The sequence below is a fragment of the Ornithodoros turicata genome, chromosome 2 (genome assembly GCF_037126465.1).
Source record: "Ornithodoros turicata isolate Travis chromosome 2, ASM3712646v1, whole genome shotgun sequence".
Taxonomy (NCBI): Eukaryota; Metazoa; Arthropoda; class Arachnida; order Ixodida; family Argasidae; genus Ornithodoros; species Ornithodoros turicata.
The window spans coordinates 40,531,947-40,544,754 of record NC_088202.1 but is presented as its reverse complement, the minus strand read 5'-3'; the positions used below and the strand labels follow the sequence as shown (position 1 = coordinate 40,544,754).

The following is a 12,808-nucleotide window of genomic DNA, read 5'->3' as shown; positions in this document are numbered from 1 at the left end:
TGCTCATGCACTTTAAATAAAATTTATTGACACGTTACATGAGACACCCTGTAGACGCTTGCTCGGAAACTTCGATGCAGCTGTTTCAACTTCTTCAACAGACTATACCCTTTCGCGCAGAAAATAAATTAATAAATGAAATTGTATTGCAAGGAAGAAACTGACGTCACCGACGCATGTGGTTTTAGAGCACCTAACCTAAGTGACCCAACCCAACCCAACCCAAGCTCACGAAATCCTGGCCGAACCACAGCGTACGCAACCAACTTTACAACACAAACAATGCTGTGGCAACAGATTACTGTCAAGATGAACACAGTTTCTCTAAAATGTTTGTCATGGCATTTACAGAGCCACACGTAAAATCAGAAAAAGGAATGCTCTACTGTCTGACGAGTCCCTGTTTCTTGTTCTCCCAATCAGTGCGCACGTTAACTTCCGCTTTAGTGATTCATTTCGAAAACTCACGCGTAAGGGATGTCAGACGGTCAAGTAAATGCGCCCATCTCGGGCTCCCGTTTCCTTCTGAATGGAGAGCATTGGAGCGTACGAAGAAGAAGGAGAAAAAAGAGAAAAAAGTGCGGTGCACTGTAGGAATTCCAAAGGAGCGAATTTTATCAAGAGGCTAAACAGGGAGTATTTGCTGGTTCGAAGAACAGACATGTGGGGACGACGAATATGTCAGCTTTCGAGCGACTGACTCGACATCACCTTTCATGCAGTCGTGCTTGCTCGTAGCTACAAGCAGGAATCTATAAAAGAGGTCAGGGAGTCGGCGACCTTCAATTGTTCGTACTCTTAATTAATGTATTGTTGTACTTGTTCCGTCGAAAAGTGGAAAACCCAGCGACTCGATGAAGGTAGACAGAAGGAAAAGCCTCAGTTCGCGAGTTGCTGCCGATATTTCGAACAAAGAGGAAGAGTGGAAAGATTAAAGGTGGTATAAAACTTGACGTAGTCAGTGTATCCCGGAGGACAAGGACACATAGGACAAGGTTGAGGAGTCTTGTCCTGTGTTTTACGTTTCTTTGTTCGTCTTCAACCCAAACTCAGGTATACGCTGCCTCTATACGTCGAATAGTAGAACAATCTCTGCTCGGAACATCGGCGTCTCCTTACGTGAGGCTTGTGCTGCAATCCGGAATTGTCACGGGTGTACAATCGCACCTTCGCCACGGAAACCAGACGTCCGGGACGCACCACAAATTACGCTTTCGTATCAAGCTGGAGAAAGGGAATAGCGACAGCGGGCTGCAAGAAGGCATGGAGACCACTCCGCGACAGAGCACCGCAAGACCCGCGCAAAAGTATCGATCACCAGACTTTTCTCATAAATGGCCCTATACGAACCGACAACCAGTAACTCCCTGTACGATACACGCGCTCAATCACACCCTTCCCATGCACCTGTCGCCTCCTATAGTTGACCACCAACAATTGGATGGCTAGACACACAGGAATCCCTCATGCTTCAAGTACGCAGTCCACACATCAATCCAACTACAAACGAGAGGGGTCAGCGCCAGAACGAATGTTCCCCCCGACAGTCGGCGACGTGGCAGCCGGTCGCCGAAAAAAGAAGAAAAAAACTGCACACGCGCACGTCCGGGGCAAACGGAGCATGCAGGGCTCGTCCACTGCGCGAGCGACGCATCAACCAACAAAGAGTGTCCACCAGCACGACTCTCTTAATTGGATCCCCGGGGCCTCCGGCAAAGGGAGGAACCCGTTCGATCTGGCGCGGCATGGTAGTAGTGGACCGGCTGCATGCCACCGAGTCGGTGACGTTAATTGCGAGCCGCCGTTTTATTGAGCAGCCAGCGGGTTCTCTCATTCGCTCTCACTGTCGTTGTACAAAAGGCCTGCCGTTAAATGAGGCCCGCACCTCGAACGGTATTCATTTATCGCGTTCGAACGGGAAATAATGCTGGAAGGTACGTAACTACTCGTAGCCCTCAAATCGAACGTTCGGATCGCGCCACAGCGCGAAGCCAAGGCTAGGGCAGTCAAGGTAAAGCTGTCCTTCCCGTTTTTCTTTTTTTAATAATTATCGGCCTCCTGTATCAACACAACACAAACTACCGCTGAGGAATTCTGCGTCGTCACCCACTACCCACAGAGGTCAACGCTGCCATGATCGCCCCCTCTCATCGCGATGTTGCGGGAAAAGTGGCACAAGCGGCAGGCCAGTTCCCACATATAGCTAGGGTTCCGCGTTTTCGGTTTTAATCGAAAAACACCGAAAAACATACGCCGCGTAAATTTTCCCTCATTCGGTTTTAATCGAAAAAGACCGAATACAGAGGGACATTCCAGGACATGACAGAGATATATTGAAGCAAATGTCCAGCAAGTTGTTGATATAGATCAGAAAACCATACAGAAATACGATGGTTGTGAAAAATATTCGTTTACTTTTTTCGTTAGTCGTAAAATGCCACCGCAGCGAACAACGCCATGTTGAATGAGCGTCGTGCGGAAATTACATTGTGATTTCTATTCGCCGATAACTGCCGGGTAAAACATGTACACGCCAGGAAAACCATCGAAAAACGCAGATTTCGTGAAAATGAATAAACATCGAAAAACATATGCCGAATCCGCCCAAAAATAAAAACCGCAAACGCGGAACCCCACATACAGCGCTTCGCTCTATAGGGCTAGAAAATAGCGCTGGAAACCTAGAGCTGCTTTTCCGTTTGTCGTTCTCACATACAACCGAGCAGATAGCGCTATCTTGCTCGTGACCATTTTCACGTCGTCGTCGTCGTCGCTTTCCTGCCTTGCTGCTTCGAGTGACCGGTAGCAAAACAAACTCCAGCTTCTGCGACATCGCCGCTGGAAGAAGTTCCCGATTTGTAGCGTCATGCCCAGTGACACTTTTGATGCTGTGATTGCCATGCATTGGCAAATGAACGTTTTGTTGCTGCTTCTCCTGTGGCAACGGCGCGTTTGGGGAAGACGACGTTTCTGGGTTCGGGAAATTTTTCGATTTCGGGACAAAGAGGGCTTTGCAAGCGTTCTTCTTCCAGGGCTACGGGACAGCGACACGCAGTTTCAATGAAATTGTTTTATGATGAGCTTGTGCGTGTTCACTCAGAGTGTGCTGCATGTTTACAGCTTTCTTCGTGTAAAGCCGGCAGCATTTTGTACGTTACTTGAGCTTCTGAGACCGTCTATTACCTTGAGTGACACCAGGTGGAGGCAAAGAAACCCCCAGCTTCCGCGATGTCACCGCGGGAAGAAGCTGCCGGATTGGTTAACGCAGACTCAGCGCTCAAAATAGCGCTAGAAAAGTTGACGGGAGCTCTACTTCCACGAGCGCTATTTTATCGCAGTTCGCAACACTGCAAGGAGGAAAATATAGCGCTATTTTCTAGCGCTATGTAGCATATCGCTATATGTGGGAATTGCCTTAACCCTGCGTACACACTCATCAGAAGCCAGCGCCACATCTGACGTTATCCGACATCCGTGCACGGCACAAAAGGCTTAACTTATCTCGAGTAACGTGAATGTTAGATTTGCGAGAAAATACTTCCAACCCGAACGGATAGCCCCGCCTGGAAGTCTCTCCGAGGGGCTTCTGCTTTTCTTCTTGACTGCTGTGGCAGTGGCGAGGCTGAGGCAGTGGCCAGAGAGACTCTAGCAGTGGCGAGGGATTTTGGGGCCGGTTGGGATTTTGTAGTTTCTGCCGCAAAGCTCTGCCTAGACGGCTCTGTTTCGTAATTAAATAAAGCTTGTTGCTGCTTCTAGTTTAGTTTCGTTCGATGTGCGTTGCCCAGCGGCCGAGTGGCGAGAACCGCCTCTGGTGGGGACTACCGTCCGAATTGGAGGTATAGTTTTCCAGATTTATGTTCAAAAATTTCACACGGTCGACACCGACGTTCGCCTTATGTCATACGTCGCTCGGTATTCAAACGATGTAAGCTGGCAGTTATGAAAACCTGAAACAACAAGAACTTTATTTCAAGATGATTAATAGGGAATTTCATCGCCAGGGGCGACACTCTACCCCGTTGCTGGTGGTGATGTGAGGGACGAGAAACATTAGGAAGATCCATTGTTGGATCCTTCGGAAATGCGTTAGCGTAGGCCTTTGGTTAGATCTTGTGCCTTCCTCCAATTCTCTTTTTCTTTCTTTTTTTTTTTTTGCTTCTTTTTCACCGGTTCCTTCTTTTGCTTCGTCTTTTCTTCCTTGTTTCTTTTCTTTCGTTCCTTCTTTATATTCGGCTTTTTGTGCTTCGGGGTTCGTGTTTGCGTTACCGTATAAGGAGTGTCGAAAGGTTATGCTGACGCATTTCCAAGGAATCCACGAACGGATCTTTTTGACGGAAGTTTTTTGAAGGCTTGCGCCACCCTAAGTAACCACCAACACCGCAATCAGAGAGAGAGAGATATTTATTTGTACAAACATGGTGAAATACATACATTGGTTTGTGGGGAAAAAGCTGCTAGCAACAGCTTGACAAGCCCCACATATACCAGCAGCATAAGCGGCAGAGAAAAGGAAACAAGGAAACTCATACAAAATACATAACAAGGATATATATTACTGAAAGTAAGGTGGACGTCCCCACCAACCTAGGAATATGAACATACTACTGACCACAATATATATAATATACAATATTATACAGTCACAACAATACAATCAGAAGATGTGGGCTCGAATCCCACTGCTGATGCCTTTTCTTCAACCGCCACCAATCGAAGTGTGCAACTCCTTATTTTGGCAGGAAAAGTCAGCTTAATGAAGCTTGTGTTCTGTTTGTCCTCCTATGTTTAATTGCCTCATCCACAACAACGCAACCAGCTACCGTATTTCCACGCGTATTGGCCGTACTGCGGATAAGCCGCAGGTCACTGTTTTTCCCGCACTGGGGAAAACTTTTGGCGCCTAAGCCGCACCGTCGGATAAGCCGCGGCTTGTACGTCGGAAAGATATCACAATGAATGCAACTAGGTAGGCACGTGCGGTGTGATGGGTGTATTTAATCTACGTTCATTTACGAACTCGCGCACATTGAGCACGCTTTTCTGAACTGTCGAGACGACGCATTGTGGGTCACTCGACATACATGTGACGCAAATGAGCCACCTGTCGGCTCCTGGCCCATATTCAGTCGCATGGTGTTTTCTTTGACGTACTTCTTAGTGTTTACATCCTGTGACGACACTGAGGACACATGGCTGAACGTCATCAATCTCTTACGAACCGGCCCCATAGATTACCAATTTTGCCTTATCGGTCAGTCCTGTTGATGTCTCCATGCTCCTACTTCTTATGCGTGTGCGCATTCTAAGCTTACGTTACCATGTTCATGCAGGGTTTTGTGTTCGTAAAGTGTCGCGGCGATTGGGTTGTTGTGAAGTATGCTGTTGTCTCTCACTTTGTCGCCGTGTTATATTATGTGAAGCAGTTTTCAATTAGATGCTCGTAATGTAAATATTGTATCATTGTATTATTCTTCATGTCACTCTTGTACGTAGCACCATGAACCATATTAAAAGTTTGGGGGAAAACAACAGCGCGCGTGGCTCAGGGGTTAGCGTGCCGGGGGCCGGCCATGTCACGTCGAGACTGGGAGGTGGCCGGGTTCGAATCAGGGTACCGGCTGTGCTATCTGGTGATTTTGCTGGGTTTTCCTTTGACGCCTCCAGACATATGTCGGCACAGTTCCCTTAGAAGTCGGCCCAGGACGCACGTTCGCCCAGGCCGTTAGTCGTGACGTTGCCCACCTATGTGGGGCATTGTGTGAAGCAGACAACGGCGTACCCTTTCACCACCACCACCACCTACGTTTATTTGAACTCGCAGTTCATTTACTGGACGCATTCATCAAGTGGAGCCTGCCTGTTTTGTTTTTGTGTGATTTTTCTTTTTGTTTTGTTTTGTTTTTTAATGCCTCTGGGTCATATTGAGGTTGGTTTTTCTATTTTCTCTTCTGTCCACGAGTATTTGAGTAGCCTGACCCGACCTTGTCGGGTCTCACATCACCATGTTTTTGATATCGCAATCAATCAATCAACGGCACACTCCGCCGGAGGAAGGGACTTCGTTGTCTTCGGTACAACGTCTTTTATGCATGACACAAAATTGTCCACCGACGCCTAGCTCCAGCCCTTATCACAGACCCAAAGACCGACAAATAAGGCTCACAATAATTTCACCTTTCTACACCCACGGTGCGCGCCACGGAATGGATCGATCTCCCGCGTGCACTCGGTTCCTGCTTCTTTGGTTAACTTATTTATTAAGTTACGCGTCTGGCAGGTCGTTAATGTTGGGACACTTAAAATGACAGCTCCAACAAGGGAGGCCTTCTTCCATTTCGCTCCCCAGCGCAATCAAGCAACAATGGGAGCTCCTCTTTGCCGCCCGCGAACTCAATGGAAGGAACCGGGCACAATGGTCACAATTCGCTCCCATTCTTCACTGGGATTCTTTAGGAAGCTCGACGATAGCCCTCCACGCTGGTGGAGTCGCCTACTTTTGCTATCGTACGTGTATTACTCCACAAGCGGAATCGCGAGACGACGACGCTGTCGGGTATACAGCGCAATGTGTCAACTGCATGCGGAGAAACCCAACAGACACATCTATACGACCCTGATTTGCCACGGTTCTTCAGTAAGGGGGATTGTCCACATGGGTTCACATAGGGAAGAATCCAGGATTGTTCAGAGTATGTTGGGGGTCGGGCTCTTGACAGCATATGCTACGTACAATACCTAACGTCATTTCAAGCACTACACTCTAAAAGCAGAGCTTCACCACATAGCACGCTCCTAGACAACCATCATGACAACGTTCTCTCCACTCATTTGATGAAAACGGGCAGCGTACGCCATCGCCCCTAGTTTTCAGCAAATCGGGGGAAGAATGGTGTCACTCGGGATTATTGTTGGCTAGGAGCGTGCTATGTGGTGAAGTTCATTTTTAAGAGGGTATGGGACGACAGCGATTGAGTGGCTTCAGGACATCCGGACAACACCCCCTTGATTCACGCCTTGGTTCAAATCTAGGTGCGCATATCGAACAGAAAGAAGGTCTGAACCTTCCAACTGCGAAACAGAATAGCAGAATAAACTGACACACCTCCAAATTTTCCTATTCGACCAATACCGATTTTCTCGCGAACAGCAGGGCAAATCTCGGGACATTTAGCTTTTATTTTCCCTTTTCCTGGCCGCAGGCTGTTCGGAGATGATTTCAGGAAATCCCAGTGCTCCTTGCGCGCGCGTTGCATCCCGGGAGACTACTAGAATGAAGAAGGGAGAACTGTCCACGTTTCGTTTTCGCTGACCTTGACCCCTCGTGGACAATCGTCCGAGAGAAAAGGAACCGAAACAGCTTGGAGACCTTCTCCTTTGTTACCAGCAAGTTCCCATAGTTGAAAGCTCTCTGGGATATTCCGAAGTCGTCTAATAGACGTCACCGGAAAATGCACACTGTGCGCTCTCTGTAGGGACGTTCCAGATCGGCAACTTTTTTAACCAGTAAAAACGACTGTATGAACCGTGCTCACGAACTGACTCTCTTCGCAGGGCTGCGCTGCGGGAAAGCATCTCACAATTCTAGTGGAAAGATGTGCGGTCACGTAGCGATAAGCGGCGACCTCCTATAAATTCCCCGAACGTTTCAATTTCGCGGCTGTCCTGCGAGAAAATGCTTTCGGTTTTCCAGCCTGCCTTCACCGCAACGCAACAATTGGCAACATAGCCGCGTTTCGGGATGAGAAACGCGGTATGTTGCCCCACTCTCCAAGGTCAAAAATAAAGTTGTTGTTGTTGGGATGAGAAAAAACTACCGAAAGTGGGTACAGCGTGCATTGCGATGCTGGAAAAATAGGTGAGGGAGAAGTGAAGCTAGGCGATCCAGATTTTGAATGAATGGAATCCACTCGTTCCCTCTTTCTAGTATGACGTGGAGCTGAAACGGGCGGAACAACCGGTGTGTTGGCTTTTGTGCGTGACAAAGCAGTGTCGAGGTATTAGCAATAATTAAGAGAGCGTCGGGGAATAATTAGAAAAGTTAGGGAGAAACAAACAAAAAACAAAAGCAATCGAGATGAACTCACTTTGATCTGGCGGCTAATAGACAGAGTCCTGCGTGACCCGGGGATGACCCCTGCCGCTCTCCTTAGTTATCAAAGAGACTCGGGATTCATGAACTGCACGTTACGTTGTTCTAGTGTCTCCCTTCTTCCTACTTTTTCCCCTTATTTTCCTTTTTCTTGTTTTCTTCTTTACTTTTTTTTGAATACCAAGCCGGCTCTTTGCCTGGCTAACCTTTCCTGTCATTTTTCTTAATAAACATACCCCCCCCCCCCCCCGGGATAACCGAGGGTCCCCGTTTGTGCGAGCAGCGAGGGGAGTGCGGCTGCCATTTCTGACACCGGCACACGCATAGCGTGCTGACCGTGGGTAGAACACATTCAAAAAAAAAAAAGAAGGAACCGAGAAAGTTGTCACCCAAGACGCGTCTTTGTTTCGATACGTACTAATAACACGGTCAAGGAGTACAACACACTTTCCAGGTACTGTTGGGGACAGGGTTAGCTAACATCGCCTGCAGAGTTGTACGTAACGCGTTACTAGTAATTGCGTTACTAGTAATCAATTACTTTTTTCAGCAATTTTATAACGTAATCAATTAATTTTGTGAGGAAGTAATTTTCCAAGTAATCTGATTACAATTTTCGGTAATCGATTACTGAGCAATCGATTACTTTTTTAACCTTCTGTGAACAATGGCAACCTTTTTGCAGCAAGCCAATCTGTTCTTCTGTTCCACCACCAGCTCGGCTGAAGCAATGACGCAGAGGTCACTGTGACGGACGTCTCTGGTCCACACGTGTTCCATGCACACCAGAGTAATATAATAATCCCTTACAACCGCGACCTACTCGCGACCTACTGCTTAGAGCATGTAATTGTGTAAATATGTGACGTGAGTCATAGACTAGTCAGCACGTATTGGTCCACGTATTAGGCACGCGTATATGTACATATGTATAAACCTAGGTCGTTCGTAGATAACGGTGTTGTGTACATAGGTATATATGTAAATGGGTATATAGATCTCTAATAAACGCGTGTATGTGTTTTGTATGTTGCTTTCAAATGTATTTGTGAATTTCATTTATCATGTATGTTGGCGTCTCATATTAGAATTTGTAACAAGAGCTGCATGGTTGCATTCACTGCAGGCTTGTAGGCTTTGGTATGGCCCACAATTTAAAAGTAACGGGAAAAGTAACGCGTTACATTTTTAATCGGTAACGTATTACATTTTTGATGAAGTAATTGGTAACGGTAAAGAATTACTTTTCTTGCAGTAGTAACAGTAACTGTAATCAATTAGTTTTTTCGGGTAACGTGTACAACTCTGATCGCCTGTGAGTACTTCGCCGTCCCATATTACCTCTGTTGCGTTCGAAAGTGTTGTGCTGATATCATATTTGAAGGTGGACCATGTGCTGCACCTGCTTACTACTCGAAAGGAATAGTTTTGCAACACCTGGGGATTTGAGATTATATGAACCTCGGAGTGCTGATTTTAGACAACCGTGTCCCCTACAGTACATAACCCATCATACACCATGCAGCAACACCCTCAGGACTCGAGCCTGTGCTTCCTCTCGTCGTGGGTGGCGGGTCGGGCGCGGACGGGGTTTACAAAAAATATGGGGGTTGTAGTCCGGGTGCAGGCCTTGCACCTGCGAGAATGGGTCGGTTGCGGGTCAGACAATTCCGATCCGCGCGGGCCTCGCGTAATACGGTATCAAATCCGGATACTAGCGGAAACGAATGAGATCGGATCACTCTCTCTGCGACAGAGGAAATTGAATCGTCCTCGAGAACGCGTTCAGACAACAGGATATGCAACAGGAGGCTTCACGACCGACGCCAACAAATGCCAAGGAAATTAGTGAACGCAAGTTGCGCGATCGACTAACATATATGCTTCGAACGACTCAGGTTCGCCGTTTTGCGGAAAAGTTCTGCATCTATGCAGCTCAGTGTAAGCTGTAGCAACTGGGAATCCATAATACGAAACTGTGTGTGCATGTTCTCGAACGCTAAACAACAACAACAACAAAGCGCTATGTGGCTAGTGCACTTTGGGATGAAAAATATTTAGATGGCGTGACGCCAGTCTCCAAAACACGACATATTCACATTGCAATTGGGAAGAAACAGAAATTATAATAAAAACTTCCTCAAGATCCATTTTTAACGAGACGTTTCTACGCTGACAAAATGTCAGCGCAAGCAGTTTCTTGCGCGCAGCCAGTGTGGTTATCAAATCACCATCGCACTCCCTGCTGCGGGCGGTAAGAATTTAATCTCCCATCCCTCGAGCTTCTCCTTATAGTGCGATTGCGTGTGCGCGCAAAAACAGACCGGCAACGATTAAAAAGCTTCTTGCATCTACGACACGTAGGCTACATGAAGCAAATTGCCAGGGAGCAGTTCGATTATGTTTCATTTCTACCGATAACCAGCGGGAAGCATCTCGGACGCGAGGAGCAGATTGATAGCAGGCCCGAATTACAGGCATTCTATGGCGCCGAGAGTAGCCTGTCGCTAAAAGGGACTTTCACCCAGCGGCCGTGGAGAAATCGTTGCCATGGAGACGAGACGCCAGCCATCCCGCTACTCCATTTAGCATCCCGAGCACACCCAACTCGTGATTCCGTCTCTATTACCGGTCTTCGGCGGACAGGCATCGCCGAGCGCCAATAAGTGCTGTATCCCGAAAACACGCAGTCGGATTAATGCGTTTCATATATGTCAAGGTTATAATGGCTCCAGAGAAGGAAGTTTACCACCGCGAGTACGGGTGCGGTGAACTTTGAGACCGCGATTTCTGCCACCATTACAAAGTTCGCGCGCAAGACGTGTACGGGATTGAAACATGACGTCGCGAGCAAATGACAGCCTTCCAGATCCGCTGTCCCTGTATGTAATGAAGTACTTACTGGTGCACGCGGACGCGGTGTGGCGAAGAAACAGGAGGTACTCGTGGTGTGTCTGCCTTTGATCGATTCAAAAAGGAAAAATATCGAGTGTTTGTGATCCAAGGTGAATATTTGCCTTCGCCTGCTTTCCATCCACCCTTCTTAGAATGCAAAAAACCTCAACAACAACAACAAAAAATGTCGAAAAAAAGGGCGTTTACCGCCCAGGCCATTACACATTACGACGACGAAGACAGTACGTTACGAGTCAGAACGATCAATAACATCGCGAGAACAATCAACAATGTAGCGACAAGCAAGACGTGAACAACTGATCCGGTGTGTAATGGGTACGCGTTCCCCATGCTAGTCACCCGTAAATCCAGACGCGACTGATTGAGGAGCATGCTTGACCCCTAAAACCTATGCACAGCGATTTCCCAGTAGAGCCGGTCAAACGCTTCACTTCCCGCTGAGTCACATTGGAATCTACACTTGTGTGAGTCAGTGCCGCGTTGACTTCTGACATCACTGCACATGCTGTCAAATAGTACTTTTCATCAATAAATGTTGGACATCGCTACCCTGACTTAGGGGAGCTGTGCGTTCTTACTAGTATTCATCTCATAGATTCTAATTGTGGTGTTTGTGCTTCAGTGACATGCGGATATCAAAACCGGAAAGAAGATACAAGTGGAAACTATTCAATTCCAGACAAGTACGGTGACCTACTTGTGCCGATAAAACAATGATTAATGGTAGTACGACTCAAAGAAAAAGTGAAGCAGCACATGCGACATTATTACCTATGTCGCCGAACAATACAAAGATGACAATGGTACTGTGGTCATTCGTAGAAACCTGGTACCTGACTGCACGCAAGTCCAGACGACGCAAAAAATCGAATGCGGACACCTGTTAATGCAGCAAGTGAGAAGCATTCAAGTTATCACACACTGAACAACTGGCTGACCGCTCAGTAATTTGTCAATCCCCTGACTCGTTCAATCATGTCAACCAAGTATTTCATTCGATGCTATCAAAAATCGACTCGCTGTCAACGAGAATGCGTATCCGTTCAGTCACCCCGGTGACAGATGTCAAAAGCCAGCATGAGCTGTCTGTCCAAAAAATACATTCAATGGTGTGCCGAAAAAGAGGCTAACGGTGCCAAGCGACTTGTTTAACAAATACCGCGAAGCTGCTCCACTGTGAAGTGCAGGGTGGATCAAACTTTGAGTACGCCCCTCGGAGAATGCTACAGGTTTCCCGCGGTGTCAATCGACGGATACCCAGTGAGGCCTCCTCATGCGGTCCCGCGGGAAAAGCGCCGACAACGAAAAAAAACCTTTTTGAATTTGAGTTCCTTTACCTGTTACGGCTATCACGGCTCCAGAGACGATGAGAACAACGTAGGTTAAATCCATTTTGCGTAGATACGGTGCTAACACTTTGGGAACAAACTTTTCAATCACAAGGTACGGTGCACCACACAACCACTCGCAAAACACACAAGCCGCATCGGCGTTATGGAGTATTCATGCGCACCCTCCTCGGAAGCCGCGTTGCTGCGTGCTGCGGCGCTGGGAACAGTAGTGCCCTGTTTATCACTTTAGTTTCGTCATTAATACGGGATGGCATGTCTTATCAGATGTGAGGCGCGTCATGTTTCTTCGTCAAGACGAGAAGAGAATAAGAATCCTCACGCTGTGGTTTGAGAATGCAATTCAAATGAAGCGCATGCCAAAAACACGGCAAAATTTGAAAATGAGAAAGCAGTGTGAGGCCGTTAGCACAGCGTTTCCAAATTTTGGGCATTGTTTTGCGGAATTACCATT

At 47.3% G+C, this 12,808-nt stretch overlaps 1 protein-coding gene across 1 annotated transcript in view; it reads right to left on the bottom strand.

Moving 5' to 3' along the window:
* Positions 1 to 12,539, bottom strand: part of LOC135385322 (hemicentin-1-like) — a 269,101-nt gene extending 256,562 nt beyond the window's left edge. Inside the window, exon 1 of the mRNA XM_064614575.1 lies at positions 12,343 to 12,539. Coding sequence (XP_064470645.1) covers positions 12,343 to 12,397 — 55 coding nt within the window. The 5' untranslated portion in view covers positions 12,398 to 12,539. The remainder of the gene's footprint in view (positions 1 to 12,342) is intronic.
* Positions 12,540 to 12,808: the final 269 nt, after the last annotated feature.